General features: G+C 44.9%; 1 protein-coding gene across 3 annotated transcripts in view; it reads right to left on the bottom strand.

Moving 5' to 3' along the window:
• Positions 1–26873, bottom strand: part of B4GALNT1 (beta-1,4-N-acetyl-galactosaminyltransferase 1) — a 93546-nt gene that overhangs the window by 24788 nt on the left and 41885 nt on the right. For 2 of the 3 annotated variants that reach the window (XM_070937978.1, XM_070937977.1), the window contains exons 2-3: positions 11375–11590; positions 3676–3849 (exon numbers count right to left, since the gene is read on the bottom strand). In XM_070937978.1, the coding sequence (XP_070794079.1) occupies positions 3676–3849; positions 11375–11589 (389 nt within the window). In that variant the 5' untranslated portion in view covers position 11590. Of the gene's footprint in view, positions 1–3675; positions 3850–11374; positions 11591–25090; positions 25208–26873 lie in introns of all 3 variants that reach the window. The other variant, XM_070937976.1, reaches the window with a different exon arrangement.

Below are 26873 nucleotides of genomic sequence, written 5' to 3'. Positions count from 1 at the left end.
GCTCACCACTGCTCACAAAGGTAAAGCCGAAGGGTGCAGATCAGCAGGTGGGCGGGGGAGAGTGAGCTGGCGGAGGGGTGATATTGGCAGTGGGTGGACTGATGCAAATAGGGAGGGAGGGGAGCGTGCAGGAGATCGTTGCATTGAAGCTCTTCCCAGGTGTTTCCCGAAGCCAGCCTGGCCTGCAAGGAGAGCGCGCGGGTGATCATGGCATCAGAGCCCTTCCCGGGTGTTTCCCAAAGCCGGCCTGGCCTGTGAGGGGAGCGCATGGGAGATTGCCGGCCAGACTAGTCCAGAAGCAGCGCGTCCCCTGGTTATGGGCTGGATGCGGGGCCCAAGATGGAAGGGAGGGTGAGCAGACAGGCGGCCCTCGGGAGAGTGCTGCGCTAAGGCATTGTGTGGTCTTGGACCTCCTGCCCATCTCTGCTTCTGCAAGGCAGAAAGAAAGTCTTTACCTGCACCTTCCCAGGGCCCTGGTCTCGGTGCCAATTTGAGCATGTCCTCTGCAGACTGCTAAGGGCCCAAGGCTCGTGGCGACAAGGCAGCCCACGTCTCCCGCTTTGACTTCAGAGCTGTAAACTGCATCCAGGAAGTACTGCGGCAGAGAGGAGCCTCCAAAGTCAACCCTAGCTTTGCTGTCCATTGTAGTTTGGAATTTCAAATATGGCTGACGATGAGCATTGTGTTGTAGCCAGTCCAGGTGCTAGATTGGCCCCCTGTGAACTCCTCATCTCTTAAGGAGCCTGGCCGCTCGTCAATTGCTGAGTTGCCTGGACACCCAGTGATTGGGATGAGGTCCTTCAGGCACTTAGCTTGGCTGCCTGTTTAGTAGCTCCAGCTGTATTTGAGATTCCTAGCTGCAGTTTACTCATGAGCACCGTTGTCCAGGAGAGATGGAGAGAAAGGCGAGGGGTCAGCACGGTCGAGGTTGCAGGAGCCGGGCGCAGGCAGGCAGATTAGAAGCAGCCGGCAGATTGCTGGCTTGCTCAATCGGCTGCTTGCCACCTGGAGCATGCAGGCAGTGAACAAAACCTGTGTCGTGGCCATTGCCACTGCCTCCTGCCTCTGAGCATTGAGGAGGCTGAGCAGCAACGGGTAGAGCACGGACCTCCTGAGCCGCAGGAAGTGGCTGCCAGCAAAGCCTTCAGGTGAAGATGTTGCGAGCAGGGAGGCTCGACCCCCTTCAGGAGCAGTGAAGCACTCGCTGCCCCTCTGACACCTACCAAGCCTTTTCCCGCCACAAGCGCCTCTCTTCCTCCTCCTCACCAGAAGTGCCCACACAACCAATAGGAAGGGGGAGGCCGGCAACTAGCTGGGCCCACTTTAATGGAGAGGCATCTTCGCCAATCCAGCAGAGCACGGAAGTCCAGCTGGCCAATTTCTAGCTGCAATGGACAGCAAAGCTAGGGTTGACTCAAGCTGCTTCTCTCCATCGCAGTGCTTTCTGGATGCAGCTTACAGCTCCGAGCCTGAGTGGCGGAGACTTTTTGGGAGACTGTGGGATTGTCCCACCTCCCCGCTGGTCTTCAGCGTGCGGCTCATCGGCCTCCCACCACCAATTCAGAGACCACTAGACTCCTAAACAACTTAAAAAATGATCTAGTAAAAAGAAAAGTCATCTAGTAAAAAGAAAAGTCATCCAAAAGAGCAACATGCAAACAAAAGCAAATAAAACACCCCCAAATTAAAGTTTAATTTGTGTGTATTGTTTAATGGACTGCTAAATTGGCAAAATGGATTGCTAAATTGGTCACGCCCACCCAGTCACATGACCACCTAGCCATACCCACCCAGTGATCCAGCCCCCCCCCAGTCTGAGGGACCGTGAATTGGCCCCCTGTTTAAAAAGTTTGAGGACCCCTGATCTAATCCATGGATCAATTAATCCTGCCAAGCAAGTCTTTAAATCACAGATGTCCAATTTTGGCAACTTTAAGATTTGTGGACTTCAACTCCCAGAATTCCCCAGCCAGAATGGGGAATTCTGGGAGTTGAAGTCCACAACTCTTAAAAGTTGCCAAGGTTGGACACCCCTGATTTAAATGCTCAAGGACAGCACTGAGTGCTACTGGAAAACTTCTTCAAGTAAAACAAAGGATTACTTTACCCTAAAAATAGAGGCGGTATCCTCACCAAGGTTCACTAAAGCTTTCAAGTTGAACTCAATTCCCAATGTCCGCATATTTTCTTGACAACAATATAGGGAAGTGATTTGCCATTACCTACATTCAGAATGTAATTGATTTCTTTTTTTAAAAAAACTTCTTGGTTTACCCTTTATCAATTGCTAAACAATAACTCTCAACAGCCAGTGAGAGATATTAAGTTAGAATTTAGCAATAAATGTCAGGAAGATTATTAGGTTCCCCACAATTTTAATTTGCTCTGTCCCTTTTCACTGGTTCAAAGACTCTTTCATCATCTCAGAAAGCCTGCAAGTTGAGAGGGGATCTGACTGGGGGTGAGAGGCAACCATGTTTGTAAGGCATGCAACGGGTGTGGAAAGGGATGGGGTCTGTTTGTGCCATCAGACAAACCCTGTTTCTATGAGCTGTTGCCATCTGCTGGCTGGGTGGAATGACTGTGCCCACCTCACTGTTTTCAACTGAAAATATTGTCCACACTGCGGAAAACAATTGATGAAAATTTCACAGCATGAACACTATGTTTACATGCCAAGCTGATCCTCGCTGAAAAGGTGGTACCCTTAAGCCCAAAAAACGACATCAGAAATGACATCAATGCAAATTATGAATACCCCTTATTTTCAGGACATGCTGCCTAGAGTAGATCTATTCTTTAAGAACCTTGCTGGCTTCCAATATGGGAGAAATGCAAACTCTTCATCTGTAGTAGTTTCCTTTAAAAATGCTTCCTCTTATATAACTTACAAAGCCATAGCCCACCACAGGCTTCTAATGGCTAGAAAAAAAGAGCAATAAGCAAGATGGCTTTTATAGTTTTAATGGCCTCACCGTGGAAAACCCTGTGAAGGAAGTCTGCCAAGCTGATTTGCATATGTTTATATGAAAACTTTAGCGAGAAAAGTCTCTCTCTTATTTACCAGTATTCTTTTCTGCTTGAGCTATAAAACCATCTATTCATAAGTATTATCTAAAACTGCGACTCAACACATTCAGGCTAAAGACTTTGGCATTGAAAAGGAAAACCTTGAATCTTAGTATAGATTTTACAATCTTCACTTTTCATGTTTGATATGTCGACATAATCTAAAATCCGGAACGTTCATATTTTATGTACGATTATGTCAAAAAGTTGCCTTTTCAAGGGGCAACTGGACTTTCTTGTTTTTCTTTGAAGATGTTTCGCTTCTCATCCAAGAAGCTTCTTGGGGATGACAAGCGAAATGTCTTCAAAGAAAAACAAAGTCCAGTTGTCTCTTGAAAAAGCATCCTTGGGATAACCAGGACCTGGATGACTGAGCATAGACATGATGTCAAGCACATTTATGCATGTATATCATTTGGGTACCCTGGATTTTGTTCATTGATAATCTTGCTCATTATTAACAGCGGCTTCATTTCACCAACTCTGTTCTTGACATTTCACTTGTCTCGTAGAAGCCTTAATGGCCAAAATTAGCTTCGTCCACAATGCTCAATGCAATCAAAGATTATATATTAAAGATTATGCCCAGCTCTGGCCATTACTCACCTCTGCTGATGACTGCGATATTCCTGTTCCCGTTTGCTGTTGATGTCCGCCAGGTCAGAAGGCTTGAAGGCTTTGGTAAATTCCTGAGAGTACTCCTGACCAAAGAGCTCTTTCTGAAAGGGCAGTTTCAAACTTGCTTGTGCCTCACATTTACAGGAATTTTTAGGAAGAAGCCTGCCAAAGGGATGAAGAGACAACACTAAACATTGCAGAAGAGTGTTCTCATTGCTGTAGGTCACAGTCAGGCAATGTAGAGATGCACATCTTGCACAGGAAGAGACTTCAGCAAATTAGCAACCATTTATTCCTAAAGGTAAAGGTTCCCCTCGCACATATGTGCTAGTCGTTCCCGACTCTAGGGGGCGGTGCTCATCTCCGTTTGAAAGCCAAAGAGCCAGCGCTGTCCGAAGACGTCTCTGTGGTCATGTAGCTGGCATGACTAAACGCCAAAGGTGCACGGAACGCTGTTACCTTCCCACCAAAGATGGTCCCTATTTTTCTACTTGCATTTTTTTTTTTACGTGCTTTCGAACTGCTAGGTGGTCAGATGCTGGGAGCTCACCCTGTTCCATGGCACTAGGGATTCGAACCGCTGAACTCCCGACCTTTAGCCACTGAGCCACCATGTCCCTGCTATTTATTCCTAAGAACGTTTATGTTTACAATTTAGAGTGCAAATAATTTAGAGTGTCTACAGACTTTCATTCCTAAGAATGTTTTAAAAATATTTACTTTTCCCATTAGATAGGCTGGACACTGTATGGAAGAAGTGCCCTTGAAAATGCATGAAGGCATGCTTAGTATGTGAAGAGCCGGGGAGAGGGGAAAATGGCTAGCGATGTTATCTACCATACTGCATGCAACTGTAGCCCTTCAGTAAAGGGCAACCCAGGGAAAGACGGGCTTGGCACCCGTTCTAGTCTTTCAATTTTGGAATACCATGTGCCCTGTTGAATGTGTCATTTGTTTGACCAATCCAAAGACTGCTTGATAGGCCATAATTCTTCTTGCAATGTATATCATAAATTTATTGGCACAGATTCAGCCACTCAAGCCCTACCCTGGTTGAAACAAGCACCAAGAATGCAAGATCTTCTCCAATACTTGCCAACTTAAGACAACTTTAACATAGAAGATCAACTGGCTGTATGATTTGCTAAAGTGTAATACGTAAACTGTTTGACTGCCAAGTCTCCAGACCCTAAATCAGGCCTAAATGCAGGTAGTCCTTGACTTACGTCCACAAGTGAGCCCAAAATTTATTTTGCTAAGTGAGAAATTTGTTAAGTGAGACTTGCCCCATTTTATGACTTTTCTTGCCACATTTGTTAAGTGAATCACTGCAGTTATTAAATTAGTAACACCATCGTTAAGTGAATCTGACTTTCCTATTGACTTTTGCTTGCCAAAAGGTCACAAAAGAGGATCATATGGATACTGCAACCGTCTTAAATATGAACCAGTTATCAAGTATCCAAACATAAATCACATGACTACGGGGATGCTGCAACAGTCGTAAGTGTGAAAAATGGTCCTATGTCACTTTTTTCAGTGCCGTTGTAACTTCAAATGGTCACTAAATTGGACATTGACTTACCTGAATGTCCTTTTTCGGAACGCTGCGTATACACTCCAGCATTGGGAAAATCCTCTTATCTGACAGCAACTGAGAGAACTTTTTTTACACTTATCTACCTACTCTATGCTCTCTCCACGCCCCCTTTTGCACCCGAATCCCCAGTCTTGAACGAAGACACAACAGGTGAACCACAACAAAATTTATTAACACAAAACAACCACAAGCCAACATAATAAAAGGGAGGGAAATGGAGTGTATACGCAGCGTTCCGAAAAAGGACATTCAGGTAAGTCAATGTCCATTTTCCAGAACGCTGCTACTACACTCCAGCATTGGGACATACCCAAGCCTAACTTCCAGGGTCGGGCAAAACACTAGTCACCTCAGTAGACCCAGACACCACTGCTTGCAAAACTCATCGCCCAAAAGACGCCTCAGCCGAAGCGTAGGCATCAATCCGATAATGTCTTATGAAGGGTGACAAAGAAGTCCAAGTAGCCGCCCTACAGATGTCCAGCACAGAAGCCTGGGTAGCCCAGGCGGCCGAAGTAGCCGCACTCCGAGTTGAATGAGGTAAAATGTTCCCAGGAACAGGACGACGCTGATTCTCATAAGCAGAAGCAATACAGGCCTTAATCCAACGACCGATCGTGGTCGACAACAGTTTCTGACCCATGGATGCAGGATGGAACGAAACAAAAAGGGCTTCCGTCTTCCGAAACGCCGCCGTCCTACGCATGTAACGTCTCAAGGCCCTGCGCACATCCAGAGTGTGCCAAAGAACCTCACGGTGATGTCTCGGCGACAGACAGAAATCTGGAAGAACTAATTCCTGTGCCCGGTGAAACCACGAATTAACTTTGGGCATAAAGGCAGGGTCCATCCTCAGGACCACAGTATTAGCATGAAAAATGCACAAGTCTTTGCTGACTGATAAAGCAGCGAGCTCAGAAATGCGTCTAGCCAACGTGATCGCCAGGAGAAATGCAACTTTGAACGACAGGAACTTAAGAGAGATGGAACCCAGCGGCTCAAACGGAGACAACGTGAGAGCCTGCAAAACCAGAGACAAATCCCAAGAGGGATAACGATGAACCATAGGCGGTCTCAGGTTCGTAGCTCCATGAAGGAACCCCTTCACCCACGGATGATGAGCCAAGGAGGTGTACGGCGGAAAGGATAACACAGTGGCCAGGGCCGCCACCTGACGTCTGAGAGTGGCAGGAGACAAACCCCGTTCCAATCCCGCTTGTAGAAAAATGAGGACATCCTGAATCGTCGCAGACGTAGGATCCACATGAGCAGTCGCACACCAACGGCAAAAGGCTTTCCACGAGGCTTCATAGATCCTCGTCGTGGACGGTCGACAGGCCGACTGAATCGTACCAATCACCGTATCCGGCAAACGGCCTTTCTTCAAGATGACACGCTCAAATGCCAAACGGCCAACTGCAGCCACTGGGGCTCGGGATGACGAATGGCCCCCTGACACAGCACGATCCGATGTGGAGGAATCACCCACGGGTCTGTCACCGAAAACTCCACAAGATCCGCGAACCACGGCCTGCAGGGCCAATGTGGTGCCACCAGTAACATCTCCGCCCTCTCCACTATCATCTTCCGGACCACTTGCTGAATCAGTGTGATGGGAGGGAAGGCGTATAATAGACCCGCTGGCCAACGACACCGCAGAGCGTTTGTGTCTTCCGCCGCTGGAGCCGGATACCGAGTGATGAACCGGGGAAGTTGGGCGTTGGTCGGACTGGCGAACAGGTCTACCAGAGGTCGTCCGAAGCGAATAGAGATCTCCTGAAATAGACTGGGAAGCAGCTGCCATTCGGCCTGGTCTATCACTTCCCTGCTGAGCCAATCCGCTCGTGTGTTGGCTTTCCCCGAAATGTGGTCTGCGAGGATTGACTCCAGATTTCTCTCCACCCAGTTGAACAGACGTATCGACTCGAGCATCAACGTCTGTGACTTCGTCCCCCCTTCCCGGTTTATGTGCGCTTTGGCAGATGTGTTGTCCGTGAGAATCAGGACGTGACGACCCCAAACCAGTGCCCGGAAATGCAGAAGGGCGAGACGAATGGCTCGAAGTTCTAATAGGTTGATGCTCTGTGCACGTTCCTCTGGAGACCATTGTCCTTGGCCCACCTGGGCACCCAGGTGGGCTCCCCAGCCATGGAGACTGGCATCGGTGGTGATCACGACCCGGTCCAGTTCCAGGAAACTGCATGCTCGCAGGATGGCCGGCGACCTCCACCAACTTAGTGACAGTCTGACTTGAGGAGGCACGAACACTGTCCTTGTGGAGTTGGAACTGCTGGTCCTCTGGAACGGGAGAAGTAGCCATTGCAGCGGACGAGAATGTCTGCGTGCCCACGGGACAATGCGGAAGCACGAGACCATCTTCCCCAACAATCATGATAGTGTCAATAGAGGGGCCTTCCTCCGGGTCAGCACTTGGCCCACAAGCGACTTGATGTTCTTCACCCTCTCTGAAGACAGGAAAACCTGACCCTTCTCGGAGTCTATCAGGGTCCCGAGGTGTAGAATTGAGGTCATGGGGACGAGCTGGCTCTTGTCCAAGTTGATGGAGAATCCGTGCTCTCGGAACACCGAAAGCACCCTGTCCCTGTCTCGCGCCGCTTGTACCCTGGACGAAGAAAGGATTAGAATGTCGTCCAGGTAACATAACACTCTCACTGGAACGGCACTGAGAGACGCGGCCACCACCGCCACCAGCTTGGTGAAAGTCCTGGGAGCTGAGGAAAGACCGAACGGCATCGCACAGTACTGGTAATGCCTGCCCGCATACTCGAATCGCAGAAACTGTTGATGCGAAGGAAGCACTGGAACATGCAGGTATGCCTCTCGCAAATCCACCGACTGCAACAGGTCCCCTTGGCGAATAGATGCCAGAATGGACCGAAGAGAATGCATCTTGAAACGACGGTAACGTACCGCCCGGTTCAACTCCTTGAGGTTGAGAATGCCTCTGACCCCGCCCGAACTTTTGGGAACCAAAAACAGTATCGAATAGAAGCCGGTCCCCAGTTGGTCCAACGGAACCGGTTCTATCGCGTTGATCTCCAGCAGGTGTGCTATCTCTTCCACCATCAGGCTGCGAGAATCTGTTGACAGGGGAACTGGGCACCGGATGAACCTTCGTGGGGGCCGATCTGTGAACTCGATTGCAAGGCCCTCCGAAATTGTGCGACGCACCCACTCGTCCGGAGTGGACCGGGCCCACTGATGACAAAAGGCCCAGAGACGTCCCCCCACTGGCCCCGGAGTCGGTGAGTCATTTGCCCCTTCTGAAGGGCCTAGAAGAGGACCCACGATAGGGGCGCTTGGAGGAGGACTGTGATCTGCCACGCTCTCTGAAATGCTGTCTGTCTGAAAAGCGGTCTGGAGCTTGGAACGACTGCCTGTAAGTTGAGGGGCCTCCCTGCCCCGAGTAAGAACGAAAGGGCTGACGTTGCGTGTAAGGGGTGTAACGCCTGTCTTGTCTGCGAAAGGATGAGGGCATAATTTTGCGTTTGTCTTTGTCCTCAACAAGGACCGGCTCCAATGCAGTACCAAACAGGTTCGGGGCTTTATACGGGGCTGCCGCCAACTTCCATTTGGTTTTCACATCGGCCTTCCACGGCCGTAGCCAGAAAAGGCGTCGCGATGTGACAGATGTCGCCAACGCCCGCGATGCAAACTTGACAGAGTTCAACGAAGCATCCGCCGAGTATTCTGTGGCTGCAATAATCTTGTTAACATCGTGGCACAAACGGGTATCCTCTGGAGGGAGCCGTTCCTGAAGTTGGCGCAACCAGAACAAAGAGGCCCTATTGAAGAATGAAGTAGCCGTGGCAGTTCTGACAGTCCAGGCCACGGCCTGATGAGACCTACGAAAGGCCAATTCAGTGCGCCTGTCCTCAGATTTGAGACCCTCCAGTGGATCAGATGAAACCATCGAATGAGAAGTGAGAGACGCCACCGGTGCATCCACTGTGGGCAATTCCAACATGGCCTCAAGTTCGGGCGCCGCACAGAACAGTTTCTTATCTAAATTGCTCGGCGCAGTGGACGACTCTGGTTGGGCCCAAGGCGCCTGCAGAACATCCGCGAACAGTTGAGGGCACGGAATAAAGTCCTTCTCCTGCTTGACTTGTTTAAATAAGGCATCATGAGGACCGGTCTCAGACGGGGTTGTCGGGGGTTGAGCTCCAACCGAACCCAAATTAGTAGTCAAGCGAGCCTTGTGAAGGAGGGACTTAAATAGTGCGGGACGAAACAAGCCCGTGAAGGCTGGAGTGTCAGGTACCAGTCCTTCATCCTCAGAGAATTCGAAGTCTTCAGGGCCCTCCTCGTCATGGCACGAACCCTCAGACGAAACAGACTCACAAGGCGAGGGGGAGCGAGCCCTGCGGGAGCTTGAAGTAGCCAACGTGCCTGAAGAAGTCCCCGCCGCCGACGTCTGGGCCGCTGACTGCGCTCCAGCCGCCATAATAGAAGCCAACGCCGTAGACAACATCGTCTGGAAGTCGAACTGAGAAGGAGGCGGGGGATTGTCCACTGCTCGGAGGCCCGCTGCTGTAGGCGTGAAGGTGGCCGAAGGTTGGCGCCGAGGTGGCGAGGCTTCCAAACCCGCTAAGGAAACATCAGGCATCGACTGGGACACGCCTTTCTGTCAAGCCAAAGAACCGGATCGGACCTCTCTTCGCTCCGAAACGTCGGGAACAGGCACAGACTGCTGGGCAAATCCCGCATCACCACTGTATAATGAGGCTGACGCCTGCTTGGCTTTCTCACACCGTTTCTCCAACGCCTTATGACGCCTGAGAGCATCCTTATCAGCGGCAGAGGAGGTCTTAGAGTGGCTGGACTTGTGACCGCCAGACGCAGAGCGTTTGCCCGATTGTTTCTTGCGGGATTTAGAAGATCTGACAGGGCTGACCTCCTGATCACTGTCTGAGGAGAATGAACAGTCCGCCATGGTGAGAATGCCCCAAGCTGATTAATAATTATATATTAATTGATTGACAGATTGATTTGTAATAATAATGAGAAATGAATCAATAATTGATTGATTGATTAATTAATTGATATCAGCTTGCTTAATTGATTGATTGATTGAATGAATGCTTGCTTGATTAATTGATTGGTTGATTGAATGACAGCCCCGACAGCCATGCTGCACCCCCCCCCTGCGATCACTCACAGTAGAAGACTGGAAGCAGAATACGCCGATAGCCTCAGCGCCGCCCGCAGAAGCCTGACGGGACGGCCGCTGGATGAGTCACGTCACCAATTAAAGCGAGCCGGTAGCCGCTCCTGAAAACACCGTTCCGGCTCGCTGGTCCACACGGGAGTCGGGGAACGATCAACTCAGCCCCGACCTCTCCGGCAATAAAAACCTGACCGGATCCGCCCCGCAGGGACAGAAGCCGGCAGCAGCAGGTGCAGAGGCGCGAAGGCCGGCACAACCCAGATCCCTGGGCACGAAACCAACGAGCAGCTGATTGACTCACAGGAAACAAATTAAAACCTAATCTTAATCGAAATAAACCAGAAATAAAAAGGGGGCTAATCAAAAATAACCAAAAGGCCTAACGCAACACTCAGAGCACAGAGAAAATCCTCTCAGTCTGTCAGCAACTGAGAGAAAGACTGGGGATTCGGGTGCAAAAGGGGGCGTGGAGAGAGCACAGAGTAGGTAGATAAGTGTAAAAAATGTTCTCTCAGTTGCTGTCAGATAAGAGGATTTTCCCAATGCTGGAGTGTAGTAGCAGCGTTCTGGAAAAAAACTGTTGTAAGTTGAGGACTAGCTATATGCAGAAGCGCCAGGGTTCTTCAATGATCAGATTCTCAATCCTCAGAGAAGGCGGCAGGAAGGGAAGAGAAGAAATAGCAAATGGGGAAGGGCAGGCAGGCAGAACGGAGAAAACAGAGCTGAACCTCTTGGCAGACCATGTTTGCAAATTTAAAAAAGGAAGGAAAGCACACAATTACACAAAATACTGCAAAATACAAAAAGGGGAAATGTACAATGTGAAATCAACCATTTTTTTTCTTTTTTTTTTTTAGAAAATAGGGGCCACTGGGATGTAAAGGATTCTGCCTTACTCCAGAATCTCCTCTTTGATCCGGAAAGCAATGTGCGCATATTTCTTGTCAGGCACCAGCAGGTGATCAGGCAACAAGAACTTGGGCGGCTGATCAGGTCGATGTCGCAGATCCACCGTACTGTCATGTTTTGGCGACCACACGTGAAGGTACAGGAAAGCCAGGGATGCTGTCAGCACTATCAGTGCACACACAGACTTTTGGACAGGACGCATCCTGGAGCACAGAGTGAAAGAGAGAGGGTAGATAAGACAGCAGCCTCCAACTTTTGGGGCACCAGGAACTGGTTCTGTGGAGAAACCCATATTTCCATAGAATGGAGGAGGTGTGGCTTCATGTACTGCCTGCATCCTGCAGACGGGGCTTCATTTGTTTGCGTGACCCAGTTTCTGGCATGCCACAGCCTGGTACCCCTCCACTTTGAATCTCTTATTCACCCTTTCCATCCAGGGTGATTTAAATCATGATTTAAATCACTAGTAAAAAGGGTTGATTTAAATCAACTCAATTTAAATCACAATTTTTAAACAGCAACTATCATCTCTGTCCTGCAGCAGCTCCACCCCAGACCCGCTGTTGACTCACCAACAGTCCCATTCACTTTAATGGGATGGCTGGTGAAGCGGCAGTGACACAACAAGATGAGGGACATGGCAGGCAGCAGGTGAGTGGATGCCTGCTATAACAGGCACTGCCATGATGGATCTGAAATGACAGGTGCTCTTTAGTATTATATTTATAAGCTACTTAGAAGGTTTCACTTTCATTTTTACTGCTTGCCCTTCCTCCTCACACTTAGAGCCTGGTGGTACAGATGCATTTCTCTTCAAACAATCATACAGTTTGTAATGCACATAGATTAGCAAAACAATGGGATAAAGGAATATTCCTGAACTTTGTTTTACGATTTATCTCATGGCTACTGTGAAATTGGGTGAATGCATCAACGCAGTGCATATTATCTCAGCTTGCAGAGTTTGGATTCATTGAGTGAGTTTACCAAAAATGTAAATATTGCAGAATATACAGCCTCATGCTACATAACTAAGCTCCATTTCATGCTGAATAAACTAAATTATTAATATATCTTAAATAGAAAACTTATCTATTGATAGATTTTTACTCCAAAAGAATTTTATTAAAATAAATTTGATAAAAATCAAAAAAATCCAATTTAAATTTTTAAAAATTCAATTTTTATCCACCCTGTTTCCATCATAACCAAGGAAGAAAAAGGAATGATACATAGCTATTCCAGTGTCCTGCTGAAAACCCACCTGGCTTGGCTGTCCCTATAAAAGAGCCATTCCGTTTGGTTGTCTTCCCTATGTTCATCCCCATTGCTTGGGGAAAGAACTGTAATCTGAGATTGCCTCCACCCCAGTCCATTTTCTTTTCCATTTATGCCCAAGTAAGTTACTGGTAGTTCAGAACTATTTTTGAGGTAATAGTAGGATAACAAAGCAAGGTAAGATATAAATGAAGACTCAATCATCCAGGCTTTACTTACTTTACTTACTTACTTTTTAAGTAAGATATTTACATGCTGCTTTTCTGTATGGTAGAATTGGTTCTTTCCAACGACTACCTTGACTCTCTCTGCCTACCCAAATCTTCCTTTTGACTGAAGAAGTCACTTGGATCAGGGTGTTGTGGCTCCGTTACCTGAGCCTGTGTCATCAGCAGGAGAGGACTCCGAGAGTGAAGGAGAGGGGTTGGAAAGGCCTCCCTCTCCAGGACCCTCCTCTCTGGCAATGCCTTTGGTGTCCGCTGAAGGGCAAGAGTTAGGGCCGGGGCCAAGCACGTCCACGCAGCCACAGGTGGACAGTGTTGAGGGTAATGAGTCTTGGCTGGATCCTCGGCAGCGTCGCAGAGATAAGCGCGCGCAACAGAAGAAAAGGCGTGCCAGAGATTAGGCTGAATCACTGGACCACAGGATATAAAAGGGGGTGAGGTGGCCATTCAGACTCTGTGACGGACAAAACTAACTACTATCGAGTCATATTGCATCTGTGGAAACAACATTATCGGCCTTGGATTTATTTTATGAAATGGACAATTCTTGACTGTGTGTATTTTGTTTATTGAGTAAAAGTTCTTGGCAAGCAGCTATTGGGTTGCTGCCAAGCGTCTTATCGGAAGAATTGGTTGTCTGTCAGTTTATTTAACCCCCGGCTGTCTGTTTGGGTGCATGTGTGAGACGGGGACAGAACACAGGGATGGGTTCTACTTACCTTTACTACCGGTTCGCAGTGGGGCCGCGCGTCTGTGCTCACTTCACTCGTGCGCGCAGAAGCTTCTGCACATGCACAGAAGTGTTTTGATGATGTCAGGGTCAGTGGGCATAGCTCCCGCCAGTTTTATTACCGGTTCTATAGAACCAGTACGAACCGGGGGCAACCCACCACTGACTTGGATGAGTAACGAAATGTCTCCGTTTTAATAAACTTTGGTCCAGTTGCCATGATTTAACCTTTTAAGAAAGCAAGGTAAGAACCTGCCAGAGCACATGTTTGGTAATGCCTTCCAACTGTTTCACCAGCAGTGGCCATAAGAGGGATCTGACTAACAAAATGACAGGCTCTTTTCTTTGTATTGTATCTGTATGTGTGTGTTGCATATACACATGAACAGGAAAGGGCAAGGCAGGCAGGCAACCAAGATGAAGAAAAGTGGCCTAGATGGGGATGGGGGAAATAGATAATTTTTTTATTTTGGGAGGGGGGATTTGTTAGAGTTTGAGCAATCCAGCCAGCACACAAGTAAATAACTCAGCAGGATTCGTTTATATAAGAAACTTCTTTATATACAATATCATACAGCAGAAGCCAGAACCAGAACTCAAAATCCAGAAGTACAGAATCAATAATCACTGAAGCACAGAAGTAATATTCACAGAAACAATATAATACAGAGGCACTCATATATATATACAGATCAGTGAACCTAAGCCACACCCAGGCTCTGAGCCATCTGGGTCACCAAACAGTCCCCATTACCATGTCTATCGCAATTCATGAACTCTCACATATTGACACTCCTTCATGACTGGAATAGACATAAAATCAAATAACTTAATATTCTTCCAGTGGTGAAATCCAAATTTTTTTACTACCGATTCTGTGGGCGTGGCATGGTGGGCATAGTGTGGCTTGGTGGGTGTGTCTTGGTGGGCGTGGCAGGGGAAGGATACTGCAAAATCTCCATTTGTACCCCACTCCAGGGGAAGGATACTGCAAAATCTCCATTCCCACCCCACTCCAGGGGAAGGATATTGCAAAATCTCCATTCCCTCCCCAGCCAGAGGTGGTATTTGCCGGTTCTCCAAACTACTCAAAATTTCCACTACCGGTTCTCAGAACTGCTCAAAGTTTCCGCTACTGGTTCTCCAGAACCTGTCAGAACCTGCTGGATTTCACCCCTGTATTCTTCACATGGTTCACTCCACCTTTTAACTTTCCAGTATATATGCAACCATCAGCCTTGTAACCCTTGACCCCAAGACCCTTCAATGCCATATCTAAACAGATACTCCAATTCCTGGTTGACTGCTTCAGCCCATAAATGGCCTTGTTCAATTTATATACAGTGTTTGGCCTTTTGCTTTCATACCCTGGTGCTTGAACCATGTACATTTCTTCCTCTAAATCTGCATATCAAAATGCCAAATTTTATGGTCACATGTCGCTGCCAATGCTAGTGCTAAACTTATGCTTTCACTGTTCACCGTTGGTGCGAATACCTCATCATAGTGCACATTTTTCCTTTGTGAAAAACCTTGTGCCACTAATCTTGCTTTATATTGTACCTCATTGTTGGGTAGTACTTTCTTCTTGTACACCCACTTACATCCTACAGCTTTGCAACCTTGTGGCAAAGTCATAGATGTGAACATTTTATGTCCACCTATGGATTTCATTTCTTTGTCCATGGCTTCTTTCCACTTTACGTGTTCAATTTTGGGTAATGCCAATATTTCCTGATAGTTTCTTGGCTCATACCACACATTACACACCTTGACTTTACTAGCAGAATACCTGTCAGATGGAATCCCCTTGTTCTATCGCTCTGACCTGCGTGGCATTGACTGCTCCTGTGTTTCAACCCGCTCTTGCTTCATATCTGAGTCGTCATCTTCCCCCAACTCTTTTTCTTGCTCTCTTTCAGTTTCTCCTCCCTGAATGCTGACACCATCCTTAGTGAGTTACCGTCACTAAGTGGATCATTCCATAAATTTGCATCAATTCTATTACAAATTTTGCTCTGCAAAGCTAGCAGACCTGGAAATGACTATTCTTTTGCTCCCATCACTAAAGCGGTAGCTCTTTGAGCCAGGCTCATAGCCTGTAAACCTGAGCTTTCTAGCCTTTGGTTGACCTTTTCTTCCGATTGCTTTTGGAATATGCACCCATAAATTGCTTCCAAAAACCTTTAAATGTGCCAGAGGTGGCTTTCTCCCATATAGCACAGCATATGGAGTATTATTAATTGAGGAACTCCACAGCCTGTTGATTCAATAATTAGCAGACAACATGGCACCCTAATATGACCTGCTCAGACCAGAATCCTCCAGCAGTGAGGATAAACTTATTGTTTATAAGACACCATTCTGCCTCTCAACCTTGCCATTCTCAGCTGCTGTGTATGGATTTGTGCGTCTGTGTGACAATTTATTCCCAACTGTCCCAACCATTGTTGAAAACTTGTTGACATGAATTCTGAACCTCTGTCAGTTTACAACTGACATACCTGTTGTTTATACCTTCTTTCTACGAAGCTTATCCATTGCTTAAATTTCTGTAGCACTTCTATTTTACTCTTTAGTAAATAGCAGAAACCAAATCTGCTGTAGTCATCAACAATGACCAGTGCATACTTTGCTCCTCCAAAACTGGCTTGCATTGGCCCATAGGAAATCCTGCTTTCTAGCAAATTTAAATTGTGCGGCACAGCTGTCCCCCCTCTTCTGTTCTACTTAACTTGTTAAGTGTCCTTTTTCCACGTGCAACATGCGTTTGGCACGCACTGCACATGAGCGTGTGCACATCATGTGTTTGGCACACACTGCACATGCTTGGGCAAATCGCAGAGGATTTCACCACTGCCTTATACCTTTTTAAGTTCAACCCTTCTCCAAACTCTTGCATCTTTTGTAAAACTCTGAAGCTGGCATGGCCAAGCTTTCTATGCAACAGATGAACACATGAATCATGTTGTGCCACATTTCCAAATATTTGGGCACACTGAACCTTTTGTCCCTGCAACACATAAAGATTATCCTGCTTTATGCCCCGTGCACATACATTCCCATTTCTCTTTCTGAGACACTTCCCATTTACAAATGTGGTATCAAACCCTTTTTGGTCTAAACTAGAGACACTCAGTAAATTATGCTCCATTTCAGGCACACACAATATGTTGCTAAACTTTTCCTTCAGATATGGAATCACCACACTACCTTTTCCAATGACTTTAGCCTTCTGGCCATTTGCCAAGGCTATTGCATCTCCTTCAGCTGGATCCATTCTGAAAAACAATTTAGAATTATTAACAATTGTTTGACTAGCCCCGCTGCCTATTAACCAGTTGTCTCTGCTATTACAATAGCTAACTTTTGCAACAGCAGCCTGTCCGTCTGATGTATCCTTTCTTTGTAAACAATCTTTCTTCAAATGAATCATCACCACAGATGAGAAACCGCTGTTCTGTTTCTTTCTTTGTAGAAAATCTTTGCTGGGCTGTAATCTGGTCTCTGCAGACATGGTCTCTGCAGACATGGTGTCTGTTGTTGTTCTCTCTCTGCTCCTTGGGCCCCCACCTCAGGAATTTATCCTCATGGCTTTTCTAAAATGGATTTTGTTTTCTTCTGAAATCAAACAGGCTTTAAGAGCTTCCATTCTCAAATCCTGTTCCTGTTTGCACTCAGAAACAGTTGAAACAATGTCCCACATTTCATCAAGACTGCTTAACACCAACAGTACCTTCTGAGCAGTGGGGGTTGCTCCTGGTTCGCACCTGTTCCCAAGAACCAGTAGTAAAAAATTTTAATAGTTCGGAGAACCGGTAATAAGATTGGCTGGCCACGCCCCCGAACCGGTTCCCGGCCCGGTCGCCGTTCACTTACCCTGCCCACTCCCAATCTATTGCTGCCTCCTGAGTCCCAGCTGATGGCTAGGGGGGAAAAAACTGTTTAAACTCTTGCTGCGGGGCTTCAAAGGGCCGCCCTACAGCTGTTCAGTGTTAAAAGAAAACAAATGAGTAAACCGGTGCTTGCAAAAATAGAGAAAAAAGCCCCTTTCAGCTTCAGCATAGGTTAATTAGCACAAGTTGATTAGATCAGCCTCCCGACTCTCAGCTGATTTGCTCTCAGCTGTTTTGCGCAGGGCTCTGTTGCTAGCTGCAAAGAGTGCTGGAGCAGATTTTTTCCCTTAGCTATGCTGAAAAAACGAAACTGAAAGTAAAGCAGGCTCTGCTGCAACATGACAAAATGAGGCAGAGAGAGATTTCTTTTTCTTTTTCTCACCAAAAAAGGTAGGTGCAAACAATGGGAAAAGAGGAGAGTTCAAGATTTTAAAACACAAAAGAAAAAAAATCTCTATTTAACTAGGGAATTGTAATAATAAATAATTGGTTGATGATCTCTGGAGGGCTCGGGACAGGGGTTGCTCCTCTGTTCTGGTCCTGTTAGATCTCTCAGCGGCTTTTGATACCATCGACCATGGTATCATGCTGCACCGGCTGGAAGAGTTGGGGGTGGGAGGCACCGTGTTGCGGTGGTTCTCCTCCTTTCTCTCCGACCGGTCACAGTTTGTGTTGGCAGGGGGGCAGAGGTCGACCTCGAGGCCTCTCATCTGTGGAGTGCCGCAGGGATCGGTCCTCTCACCCCTTCTGTTCAACATTTATGTAAAGCCGCTGGGCGAGATCATCCGTGGCTTCGGGGTGAGATACCACCAGTATGCTGATGACACCCAGCTGTACATCTCCACCCCAGGCCACCCCAATGATGCCCTTGAAGTGATGTCCCAGTGCCTGGAGGCTGTGCGGATCTGGATGGGGAGGAACAGGCTCAAGCTCAACCCTTCCAAGACTGAGTGGCTGTGGCTCCCGGCATCCCGATATAGTCAGTTGACTCCATCACTGACTATTGGGGGCGAGTCTTTGGCCCCCACAGAAAGGGCTCGCAATCTGGGAGTCCTCCTGGATATGCAGGTGTCCTTGGAGGAACATCTGACAGCTGTAACCAGGGGCATCTTTTGTCAGGTTCGCCTGATTCGCCAGTTGCGGCCCTTTCTTGATCGGGATTCCCTGTGCACAGTCATTCATGCCCTCATCACCTCTCGCCTTGACTACTGCAACGCTCTCTACATGGGGCTCCCCTTAAAGAGCACCCGGAGGCTCCAACTGGTCCAGAATGCAGCAGCGCGGGTAGTGATGGAAGCAGCATGGCGCTCCCATGTAACACCGCTCCTGCGCGAGCTGCACTGGCTCCCAGTGGTCTTCCGAGTGCTCTTCAAGGTGCTGGTTATCACCTTTAAAGCACTCCATGGCATCGGTCCTAGCTATCTTTGAGACCACCTGCTGCTACCGACAACCTCCCATCGTCCCGTGCGCTCCCACAGAGAGGGCCTCCTCAGGGTGCCATCAGCCAATCAATGTAGGCTGGTGACCCCCAGGGGGAGGGCCTTCTCTGTGGGGGCACCTACCCTCTGGAATCAGTTGCCCCCAGAGATAAGGAGAATCCAAGACCTTAGTGCCTTCCACCGTGCCCTTAAAACCCACTTTTTCCAGCAAGCCGGGCTGGCTTAAGAAGAAATTTTAAATGTTTTAATTGGTTTGTATTTTTAATTTTGGGCCAAATTTATATATATTTTAATTGTTTTTTAATATTTGTATTTTATGTTTTTTAATTCTGGCTGTACACCGCCCTGAGTCCTCAGGGAGAAGGGCGGTATATAAATTTAAAATAAAATAAATAAATAAAAAATAAAATAAATAATTGAGATATTATTAATCGTATATTGTGTTGAAAGCAGAAATGGTTAAATTGTGGTTTGGAGGGATATATGGGGGAAATTATTTGGTTTATTATTATTGGTAAATATAATTAATTGATTTGTAAGAAATTGGATTGCATGGAAATAATTGGAATATTCATGTTCATATTGATTAATATACAAAAAAGATAGTTATATAACAATTGATTTCTATTAAAATGTTGAATTTGTATTAAACAACTGTATTACATAATTAACCAATGTGAGGATGGATATAAAAATAGATGACAATGGGAAAGGGTATAATATAGAATAGAAGGGAAAAATTGAATTTGATTAAGATTAGAGATGAGGACGAAGGGTAATATTGGCTTTTTAAAAAAATAGATGAGGAATAAATATGGCAAAAGGGAAATATAGAAATTGTAAATTTAATTGAAATGACTAAACACTGTTTAAATTTGTGAACGGGCCAAATACTCTGTTCAAAGAAAATACATTGTATGTTTGTATGTGTGTTTCTAATTATTGCTATTTATTCGTATTTGTTCTCTTTTATTCTTTATAGCTTAACGATTCATTCTTTATCTTAATATCTTTATATTTGTTTGGGGTTGGCTTTCTTCCCTTTCATCTTTTTTATTGTACAGCAATCTTTCTCCTCAAACCTACCACCTCTCTCTTTCCTTTCCTTCTTCCTTTCTCTTTTCCCTCCCTCTTCTTCTTCTCCCTACTTCCTCTTCCTTTCTCCTTTTCCTCCTCTCTTCCTCCCTCTCTTACCCTCACTCCTACTCTAATTTCCCTTCCCTTCCTTCTTCCCTTCTCTTCCTTCCCTCTCTCTCCTTCCTTCTTCCATCTCTCTTCTACTTCCTTCATCCCTCTCTATTGCTGTATCCTTTTATGCATATGGACTACTCAGAGGGCTGAAAAAGTTACTTTTGACTGGTCCTTGCACTTTTGACCAGTCCACGAACTTACGACTGTCCTCACATTTTACGTTTTTGCCCTATCTTGTCACCATGGTGAAGAGAAGCAGTTGTGAAATGAGTGACACAGTTGTTAAGAATGCTACAATGGGCATAAATGATAACCAGTCATAAGTGCGAAGACTGGTCAAAAGTGCGAGGACCTGTCAGAAATCACTTTTTTCAGCCCTCTGGTAGTCCTTTTGTGCATATGGACTACTCAGAGGGCTGAAAAAGTTACTTTTGACTGATCCTCGCACTTTTGACCAGTCCTCGAATTTACGACTGTCCTCATATTTTACATTTTTTTGCCCTATCTTATCACCATGGTGAAGAGAAGCATTTGTGAAATGAGTGACATGGTTGTTAAGAATGCTGCACGGGCATAAATGTGAGGATGGTCATAAGTGTGAGGACCAGTCAAAAGTGCGAGGACCTGTCAGAAATGACTTTTTTCAGCCCTCTGAGTAGTCCCTATACACATAGTCATGGCTACCCGGTCACATGACCAGCTAGCCACGCCCACCCAGTCACATGACCTCCAAGCCATGCCCACAAAATAAGCCACGCCCACAGAACCGGTAGTAAAAAAATTTAGAACCCACCCCTGCTTCTGAGATTCAGGGATCTGCATGCCATGCTGTTACAATTCAATAAATAAAGTTTGCATTTGCAGCAAATGCTTCTCCACATGTTCTTGTGGTAACAGTCTGGGTCTGTACAGTTGTCTTGATAATTGCACAATACTGCACACTGACGCACTCACATGCACACTTCTTAATTTCAGTCAAACCTCCTTTGCAATTTTTAAATTAGCTACATTCAGGAATTGTTCATCTTCTAAAGTTAAGATGATGTAGGCCAGTGCCTTATCATGCTGCCTTTGATCTGATGCTGCTAATGGAGCCTGGGGTGGATTAATAACAATATCCCAGAGCTCCTTAGCCTTCAGGAAACATTCCATCTTTGCAGCCCGAATAATATAATTCTTCTGTCCTGATTGAGGAAAAGAGCTCTCCTTGAATTCAACAGCCATCCTGGAAGCCTTCTCTGCCTTGCTTCTTAACATAGGCAGTCCCTCATCTTGATTATAGTTCAGTCTTACTGTGTCTGGTATGCTCTGGGCCCATAACCTGTTAAGAGTTTGCAGCAATCCAACCAGCACACATAAATAACTCAGCAGGATTCATTTATATAAGAAACTTCTTTATATACAGTATCATACAGCAGAAGCCAGAACCAGAACTCAAAATCCAGAAGTACAGAATCAATAATCACTGAAGCACAGAAGTAATATTCACAGAAACAATACAGAGGCACTCATATAAATACAGATCAGTGAACCTAAGCCACGCCCAGGCTCTGAGCCATCTGGGTCACCAAACAGTCCCCATTACCATGTCTATCGCAATTCATGAACTCTCACATACTGACACCCCTTCATGACTGGAATAGACATAAAATCAAATAACTTAATATTCTTCCAGTGGTGAAATCCAATCCAGAAGCAAAGAAACTCCTGACAAGGAGTGGCTGACCTGTTACCATGTCTACCCCAATTCATGAACTCTCACATACTGACAAGATTGTGTATATACATTATTTTTTTATTTTTTTTTGGGGGGGGGATGCCAGCAGAGTCAGGTTAAGTATTTTCTGAATGCTTGACACATTGAGCCCAAAAGGTTCACTATTCTGCCCTTGCCAGATCCAGCACATTTTCGAACTTCATTTCTCTTTCGCAACCAAGAAGTTACATTGAGAATAGACAGAAAGACGGAATACAAAGAAGTTTCGTATAATTTTTTTTTTCTGGCTGATTCCAGCTCATTTTTAAACACAATCTTTCTTTTGATCATTTCTCCCCACATACCAAGTCTGTCCTAGAGATTAGTAGAAGTCTGCAAGAATTTTTGACTTGCTTAACAATGTGCAACTAATGTGTTTTGCTGCAGAAGCCAAATGATCCCCCCTGTCCTTCTGATTCTCAGAACTTATTCCAAGATTCAGAATTTAATTTTTTGAAATTATATTCTTGTACACTTGGCTCTGTTTAAGCATCAGACTCCAATAAAACTATAACTATGCATTTCCATGTAAATCACAGAATTTTGAAACCTGCTTTCTCTCGCAATAAAGTTCTTGCCTTTTTTAAAAAAACAAACTAACTAATTTATTTTGATAGTGAAATATAACTACTACATTAGGAAAAGGGAAAAATCAATAATCATCCAGTGAGGAAAAAGACTTTAGATATGTTATGATGATTAAGATAAACAAACACAACAGTAAAAGAAAAAAAGAATTACATACTAGTCATAAGTATGGATTAATTCTATTCTTGGAAATATACCACTCTTCTTTTCAGAACTAAACACTTTTCAAAAATAGACGGTAGATTCCTATCTTAAATCAAGTCCATAAAATCAGGAGAATCGTTTTTTCTTTATAATTTATATAAAATTATTCCCTTGGCTATAGTCCAGGTTCAATGGCACCAAACATCATCTTCTGATGACAAATTCCATGTTTTGGGAATATAGATTATCACATAAAGATCCTTAACAAAAACATTTCTTTCCAAAATTGCAGTGTCACATTCCAGATCAAACCTAATCACTTACCAATTAATGACTATGTGCCTAGCAGCTTTTATGGATGGCAGGAAAGACAACATACTGGATCCTAAAATCATTCTCTCTCCAGGTAAGTGCAAAAAAAGGTAAATATTCATAAAAATTCTTATTCCAAATGAATACACCCATTAAAATAAATGCCCAATTATATCGTAGTTGAAAATCTGGTTGGCGAGAGCTGCCATCATCATAACAAAACCTCATTTAGGTCAAGAATATTTAAGGGGTTTTAGCTGACTATTAAAAAACCATTCTCATTACTTTTTTCATCTAATGGAGTCTAACCCTGGAATCCCTCTGCAAATACACATTAATATCAAGATAAATAGGGACGTCATTCATAACATAAAATGTTATTATTTTAACAGCATTCATCTCATCCAGCTCTAACCATCCATCTGATCAGTACTGAAAAAGTATCTATACTATACCTGTCTATAGAGATTCTCAATCATCCAGATCATGGAAAGGTGCTTTTCAAAAGGCAACTGGACTTTCTTGTCCATAGAAAGTCAAAACAAGAAAATCCAGTTGCTTTTCGAAAAGCACCTTTGGGACACTACCTATACAGAGTCTGGTTTTCGTGCCTATCTAGATAGCTGCCTTTCTTTACTCCACTCCAATCTGTGGGTGGTATTGGACATACAGATAGCCGAATGATGCTACTGATACCCAACTCCCTCACTTTAAAATAACTCGGATGCAATATTCTAAAATCAGCCTCATAAAATGAAGACAATCACTCCTCTCAGCCATCTTAAACCCGGACTTCCACTTCAGATAACGAGAAAGGGGAAGCTTATGCATTCTGTTGAAATCCCAGAGTGGGAGGACAGGCCAATAGCTCCAACTGATTACACAGAACTCCACCTGATGACTGATATATTGGTTAATGTGGTTCATATATTGGAATTAGCTGTTCTATATTCACTGGATGCTGAAAATGCCTTTGACTGAATTTCAGTCTGGATTTATAAATTGTAGATTTAATTTATGAAGGGTTTTCTAGGAAGGAACAGGCTTCCATTACCTTTTACTCACTGGATTTCTATTTGTTATTTTACCTAGTGACTAGAGTTATTATAAACGGATTTGTCTCTTAACCTATAAAGTTACATTGTGGCACTGGTGATAGATTTATTTGTTGAATTTATTTGCCTCCAACAGCAAAAGGAAGAAATGAAAAGATTATAAACAGAACTAGGTAAGACAATAGAACAATAAACAATGAAAAAGAGCACAATGAGATACATCAATGTGATAAACAAAAAAAAAAACAAAAAAAAAACCAACCACCACCCAGGGTTCCAAAAAAAACCCTTTTTTGAACTTAGATATTAAGAATGTGGTGGCACTGGACACTGAATATAAATGTTTATTATATGTTGATATTATGGCTATTCTGGATAAGCGTGCAATGTTATTAAAAACTCTACTGAAGTTGTAATACCGGTATGGTTTATATTCTGGTTACATGAAACAAGTCTAATTTGCTCCCATTCCTGTAAGAGATATTACAATTTGTTCTGATTCTGTATGGGTGTGAATCTTTCTCAAATTATCAATTATCTTACACATGTATTCATTCATGTACATATGTACAGATGTAATACAATCCTTATCTAATTTCCTATCCAAACTAAATCTCTGGAACATAAATCTTTGGGATTATTTCTGCCATAACCTGATCTTGCGCAGTTCCTTCCTGAAACACAAATCATCCTGCACTATTTCCTATGTGAAACCAACTCGAATCATTAGTTGAGAAGAATTATCAACTTTTTTGATCGTGTTCATATATTTTCTGAAACAAGGTATTCTTTTATTCCTTAGCGGTCTTTTACAAAATGGCGTTAAGTACTACTACTTCCTTCAAACACCCTGCTAAAGTCAGGCTAATTGTCCCAATCTTTGTTTCTTGCCTCCCAACTTTTCCAAAGTAGCCCCTTTATTGTCCTTGATACGATGTTATGAATTAGACTCCCCCCTAAAAGTTTTCCCCAGGTGATCCCATAAAAAGAAGCTAGAAGAATACTCAGAGAAAACAAAACAGATGATGACCCTGGGACTTCTCCAACATAAAACATGTTTCTCTCGCTCTGTCCTCCACCTTTTGCCTACCTGACTCTGGTGCCAAAAATGCTGAAGGCTTTCCTTGCCCTCATCCTGGGCAGCGATTCTAATCGTTTTGTTTTGTTTTTAATCCACCTGCACAATCACCATTATAACACTCAGAGTCTGTCAGGATGAAAGAGAAATGCGTGTTATTAACAAGCACTGGGTGGATCAGCAGCCGAGCAAGCTGCTAGGGAGAGGCATACTACACTGTAGCAAAAGGAGGGGCATATTAATGCTTTTAATCTGTAGCAGCACAGGAAAGACTCCACCCATACAACCCAGAAGACATTGTGAAATGAAACACCTATGCAGTATACATCTCATAGGGTTGGGGTTTTTGTTTTGTTTTTTGCACCCTTGGGAAGGAATCCCCCTCCCCCATTAATTATCTGAGCAGGTGGCTTAATTCCCACCGTGGCCTTCAGCCTTCTAAAGCAGCTTCAGGAGCACAGCCAATACAACAGGTAAAATTAACAGAGAGGAGCACAGTCATCTATCCAGCTGATTCGGAAAAGGATGACATTTGCAAAAAAAAAAAAAAAAAGTTGCTATGACAACTTCATCCATCAAATTTCCTGCTGCATCGCATGCATAAATGTCTTTATCTGTGTTAGAACCAGCACTGAAACACATTCTGTTGCCGAGAAGAGTTTGGGCAGAAGACACATCTTGTATTGCCAATGTGCACAAACATGCATTTAAAGCTGATAGATTTACTGAAGTTTTAGGCAGGTAAGAGCAGACAGCAATCTGAATCAAATGCCTGGCAAGAGAGCTTGCCTGAAGAAAGCTGAGCACAGCGCAATAAACCATAGAGTAATCCAATTTTGTTCTAAGAGTCACCGGGTGCCAAATTAGGTAAGTCAGCTAGTCAAGAATTATAAACAAGATGGAGGCGCTAGAAAGTGAAAGGGTAATTCAGTGGTGGGATTCAAATAATTTAACAACCGGTTCTCTGCCTTAATGATTTCCTCCAACAACCAGTTCACCAAACTGCTCAGAAAGTTAACAACCGGTTCTCCCGAAGTGGTGTGAACTGGCTGAATCCCACCACTGGGTTAATCTCTAAATTGCACATGCCTTGCCCTTTGCTTAACTGCGTGTGCGCGCATACCCAAACTGAAAGTTGCGTGCGCGCGCATGCAAGGACATATGCATGCATGAACTTGTTTCGTCGTTTGCAGGGAAACAGAAGCGCACAAAAGAAATGCCATGGAGATCTAACCTGGGGTGACGGCCCACGTGCCAGCAGAGAGGGCCCCATGTGCCACCTCTGGTACACGTGCCATAAATTTGCCATTACAGGTATAGGGTCTCCTCAGTGGTGAAATCCAATTTTTTTTACTACTGGTTCTGTGGGCGTGGCTTGGTGGGCATGGCAGGGGAAGGATACTGCAAAATCTCCATTCCCACCCCACTCTGGGGCCAGCCAGAGGTGGTATTTGCCGGTTCTCCGAACTACTCAAAATTTCTGCTACCGGTTCTCCAGAACCTGTCAGAACCTGCTGGATTTCACCCCTGGGTTTTCTGCTTGAGCAGGGGATTAGAAGACCACCAAGGTCCCTTCCAGCTCTATTCTGATTGATTGATTGATTGATTGATTGACTGACTGACTGACACTTGCTAGCACTAACAGAAGATTGATAAGATACAAAGTTTCCTTGTTTCTCTTTCTGTTATTTCAGAGTTCTCAAAGAAAAAAGAGAGACTGACATCCCAAAAAGTTCTATTATTTACCAATATAATTACATAATGGAGATACAATTCCCATTTGAGTAGAATTGTA

This window comes from Pituophis catenifer, unplaced genomic scaffold, assembly GCF_029215685.1.
Source record: "Pituophis catenifer annectens isolate HBS135680 unplaced genomic scaffold, rPitCat1.0.hap2 SCAF_2, whole genome shotgun sequence".
In the NCBI taxonomy this organism is placed as follows: Eukaryota; Metazoa; Chordata; class Lepidosauria; order Squamata; family Colubridae; genus Pituophis; species Pituophis catenifer.
The sequence above is the reverse complement of the archived record's forward strand: the minus strand, read 5'-3'. Positions and strand labels throughout refer to the sequence as shown.